General features: G+C 62.2%; 1 protein-coding gene across 1 annotated transcript in view; it reads left to right on the top strand.

Annotated features, from left to right (window-relative positions):
* The window catches only part of NSD2 (nuclear receptor binding SET domain protein 2), a 44,989-nt gene that overhangs the window by 29,929 nt on the left and 10,383 nt on the right, over nt 1–4,677 (top strand). The window contains 3 exon segments of the mRNA XM_025051844.1: nt 2,553–2,684; nt 3,092–3,215; nt 3,935–4,135. Of these exon segments, the coding sequence (XP_024907612.1) occupies nt 2,553–2,684; nt 3,092–3,215; nt 3,935–4,135 (457 nt within the window).

The raw sequence follows: 4,677 nt of genomic DNA, 5'->3' as shown, positions 1-4,677 counted from the left end.
ATCTGTGAATCGGAATGCGGGGTGAAAGTGCCCCTAGCTCTCCGTCTCGCTCTCCAGAAGCGGAACTTAAACACGGAAATGTTGGTTCACAGAAATGCTCGTTCAAAGTCTGTATTTCCGAAACTGATGTAGCATTCAACTTGTGAAAGGGTTCATTTTGTCAAAAGATTAAAAGTCACTGTGTGTCACACTGCGGGGCCTAGGGGGCCGCTCCCCAGCCCCAGCAGGGAGGACCTGGGACTGGCATGTCACCTTTCGTGGCTGCACCATTTCTAGGAGGTGGCGCAGATGTGCTCAGCCAGTGCTCACACTGTTGGTGGCGGTCACCTGTGTTACGGAGACTGCGTTGTTTCTGAGGCACGTGGGCAAGCTGACAGTGCCACACGCCGAGCAGCGGCAGGGGAGGCGCCTTCAGGCCTGAGCAAACTGAGGTGCCAGGAGCCGAGCCGCTGGGAGCTGGTGCTGCAGGTGCGGCTTTGGCGTCGGGGCATGTGGGGGGCTCTTGGCTGGGGTCATGCCACCGTCCTCTTTCCAAATGCACCCTACCGGACCTGGGGTAGACCGTAGATGCCTAAGACGGCGACTTGGGACTGTGCCGGGACTGCGCAGGTGGCTGGGCCGTTGTCACAAACGGAGGCGCAGCTGCAGCGGAGGGGGGCCCCGCCCTGGCCCCCGCTGGGCCGCTGGGGGGCTGGCTGAGCCCAAGCTGGGCCAGCTGGGCTAGTTGTGGCTCGAGTAGCCGGCAGGGGCTGGGGTGAAGGCCGGCGGCCTGTGTCTGACCTGCATGTCTCACTCAGAATGTGTATGGCGTGTTGCACACCAGACTTTGTTAATTCAGGAACTATCACCACGTGGAAACGTGCTGACTTTTTCTGTAAATCTTAAATAAAAGGTGCTGTCCCTTCCTTCGACCCAGGACTGGTCTGTGTGTTCTGTCCTCTCCGTGCGTTCTTCCTTTTAGCTTTTACGTTGGCGCAGCCACGCCCGGGGGTGGGGGTGGGGGACATGGGTTGGCTGGGGGTGGGGCACCGGGCGCTCTCCCCCAGCCCACAGCTCAGGCACAGGCCCTGCCTCTGGGTCCAGTGCGCGCCAGCTCGTCCCCCGGCGGCCCTGGGTGCCGCTCTGGGAGCTGGGCGGGTGCTGTGCTGCTCCAGCGCCCCCCACGGCCACATCCCCCTGCCCCCGGCCCCTGCAGCCCACCGGTGACCCCGCGCCCGGTGGACGCCCTATGACCCTTGGAGTTTGAGCCCAGCATTTTCTCAGGTCACTGCCTTCCTGGGCGTCAGTGTTAGAGTGGGAGGTGCCGTGCCCGGCCACTCGTCCGGGCAGCCTCAGGCAGCAGCTGTACACAGGTCGCTATGTCAAACGAGGGAGCGTGACCACACACCTGTCACCCCCACCACAGACGCTGGAAGCAACAGGTCCATCAAAAAGAGTCAGCAAAACCCTGTATTTATTGGGGTTTTTATCTTCTGCTTCCTGTAACGTCAGTGGGCTATAAACCTGGAAGAAGCTGACGAGGCTGCCGACTTGGGTGGATTGCCTGAGGTTTTGCTCTTTAAAATTTTCAACGCGGCCCAATTTCAATTCCTAGCTTTGTGTCGATTGGCAAACAGTAAGCCTGAAACACAGTTACTTGTTATCGAGGATGGGAGATACAGCTTATACTTCTGCTCTGCTGAAAAATTCAGTTTTCACCATTTGTTTACCTAACGTCAGATGAACTCTAAGCGTCTTTAGAGTTTCTTAAAATTTGAAATTGACACATAAAGTTTTCTAATTAAAAACTTGTTTGTTAAGGTTTATTGTTGCTGGTCAGTGAGGAGGAATGGTGAGTCCAGGACGAGGGGGGTGGTGAGCCTCATGATCTCTGATAAATGACTATTTTTCGCTGGCGCAGCCCTTTCACTTAGACGCACCTGCTAAGCAGCCGCAGGTTTCACCCCGCCCACCCCACCCCCCCTTCTGGCGGGGAACATAGGCCGAGGGGGGTGAGACCAGGACGGTGAGCCAGTTACATGTGTGACGAGGCGGCGTCAGTGCCCCATACGACACGACTCCGAAACACCTGACAGCCTAGCACAGCCCCGGGACAGCGAGCAAGGTCACGGCCAGGGCCTCACACGTGGCTCTGCACTTGGTCCCCTCCAGGTGCACTCCGTGTTGACACCCTTCTCTAACCTTGAAATAGTTGGATGTTAACCAGTTGGTAAGAAAGGTCGAGATCCTCGGTCCCAAGCTCGTCTTAGGTCACCTAGTAGCGCACACAGGTTTTCAGGAAGTCGCTTCACGTCTGAGACATGTTAAGGGAGTGTCACACCTTGTGCCTCTCGCTGCACACACGTGCCGAGTAGTCAGGAGAATAAAGCGGAATTCCCGTGTGGCGGGTCGCCGAGCGGTGTGATCACGGGAGCCCGTCGCTGCTGCACGCTTCACAGGCGGCGGCACAGGGTGCGTGCGTGGGTGGGGCGAGTCCTCACGCATGAGTTTGCAGCCGGGTGTTCGTCCCAGCTCTGCGACTAGTGAACTGTCGTCCGCCTCCTTCTCTGCAGGTCTCGGACGGCCCGGGAGACGAGCCCCTCGAGTCCCCGTATGAAAGTGCCGACGAAACGCAGACCGAGGTGTCCATCTCTTCAAAGAAGTCTGAACGCGGAGTGGCTGCGAAAAAGGAGCACGTTTGCCAGGTGAGGGGACTGCCACCGCCTGTGTCCTCCAGCGCACCTGGCTCGGGTCCCAGGCCCACGGGAGTGCATGTCGCCACAGCGTCTCTTTCCCCTATCCCCCCCACTGCCACTGTCACTGATTTTCGTTTTGAAGGCGCTGGGCCACCAGCGGGTCCTGGGATGAAGCGCTCCAGGTCACGTCATTCAGTGACGTGTAGGAGTGACACGCACCCATGTGCATAGATGCTTTGTGGAGGACGTGGAATAGGGGTGGCTGGTGGGCAGTGCTGGGCTCCCTGTGGGGACGTGCGGAGTTCTGGACCCTTCCAGCCTGGGCTCCACACTCTCGGGTGTCCTTGGGGCTCTCGATCCCGTTTGTCCCCTCTGCCCGCCCCCGGCCACGTCACCGGGTCCCTCTCTGCCCACAGCTGTGCGAGAAGACGGGTGGCCTGGCCCTGTGCGTCGGCCCCTGCTGCGGCGCCTTCCACCCGTCCTGCCTTGGCCTGCCCCGGACTCCGGAGGGGCGGCTCACCTGCCACGAGTGCGCCTCAGGCAAGTGCCGTGTCCCCACCGGCCCCTGTGCCCCTGCTCCCCCATGCTCCCCTCGGAGGAGGTGCTGGGAGCTACACTTTGATTAAAGACTCACTCAAACATCAGGGCGGCACAAAGTGCTGGGCAAGGCAACAGGGTAACTGGTGGTGGGCTCTGCTGCGCCCTTTGCCATGGCTGGCATGAGCCTGCTGTCTGTGGGGTACCGTCACGGTGCCATAGCCCGGGTTACGGGACACTGAGGGTCACAGGAGCAGGAGCTCCTGGGGGTGCAGCCTCAGCTTCCGACCCAGTAGAAAAAGCAGGTCCTTGCTTGTTCCCGAGTGGCCACTGCTTCTCTGCTGCGTGGGCTTCTGTGGTGCAGTCGGGCTGATGAGCGGCACGTGGGGTCCCTGTCCCCTCCTGTCCACTGGCCAGGCCTGGTCTCCTGACTCCTCAGAGCAGGGCTTCGGGTTGGGGTCTCCCCCCACGCAAGGGCATCCAGCGGGACGCTCGCTCCGGGGCACTGTCTGCCTGTGGGTGTGAGTGGGTGTGTGCCCTCAGTGGGGAGCCTTTCCTGGGGGTCATTTCCTCCAACTTCCGGCGGACCCGAGTGACTGCCCGTCCTTCAGGTGACCCTTGGCGGCTGAGGTCCCTGTGGTGGGGCGGGAACAAGCGTCCCACGGGGCGGCTGGCCAAGCCCGCAGCGCGGTCTGATTCGCGGCCCCGGCCCCCCCGCGTAGGGGTCCACTCGTGTTTCGTGTGCAAGGAGAGCGCGGGGGACGTGAAGCGCTGCGTGGTCTCGCAGTGCGGGAAGTTCTACCACGAAGCCTGTGTGCGGAGGTTCCCGCTGGCCGTGTTCGAGAGCCGGGGCTTCCGCTGCCCTCTGCACAGCTGCGTCAGCTGCCACGCCTCGAACCCGTCCAATCCGCGGCCCTCGAAAGGTAGGACGCGCCTGTGCGCGGGGGGCGGTCCGCGGCGGTCCCCCACTCGGCCGTGCTTGCAGGAGTCGTTTCTCTCTGGCTGGGCGCAGGCTGGGTCAGGGTTTTGACGGGCCCTCCCGGCTCCGTTCCTTCCCGCCCGTCATCTCGAGGACCCTGAACCTCGGGGGGCGGGGGCTGGGTCTCCGGACCGGTCCGCTGGGTTCTGCTCGCTCTCGTTGCAGTGGCCTTTCCCACGCGGCAGGGGTCGTTTAGAGTCGGCGCCCTCCCGTGTCGTGGCACGTTGGGTGTGCGGGGCGCAGGGTGGCGCCTTCGCTCCGCCCAGCACCGTTGGGGAGATTGGGGGGCACCCGCTGGCATCTGGCGGGTGGAGGCGGGGGTGCACTAAGCCCCCTACAAGTGCCCAGGATGCCCCCCGAGCCCGCCCTCCACACATGGCGTCTGTTAAAAGCTCTCAGCCTCCCGGTCCTAGGGGTGGTGTCTTCCCTTCACCGCGCGCGCTTCCCGCGGCGTGCGTCGGCGTGCGTCAGCGTGCGTCAGCGTGC

Source organism: Pteropus alecto, unplaced genomic scaffold (genome assembly GCF_000325575.1).
Source record: "Pteropus alecto unplaced genomic scaffold, ASM32557v1 scaffold5, whole genome shotgun sequence".
In the NCBI taxonomy this organism is placed as follows: Eukaryota; Metazoa; Chordata; class Mammalia; order Chiroptera; family Pteropodidae; genus Pteropus; species Pteropus alecto.
The sequence above is the reverse complement of the archived record's forward strand: the minus strand, read 5'-3'. Positions and strand labels throughout refer to the sequence as shown.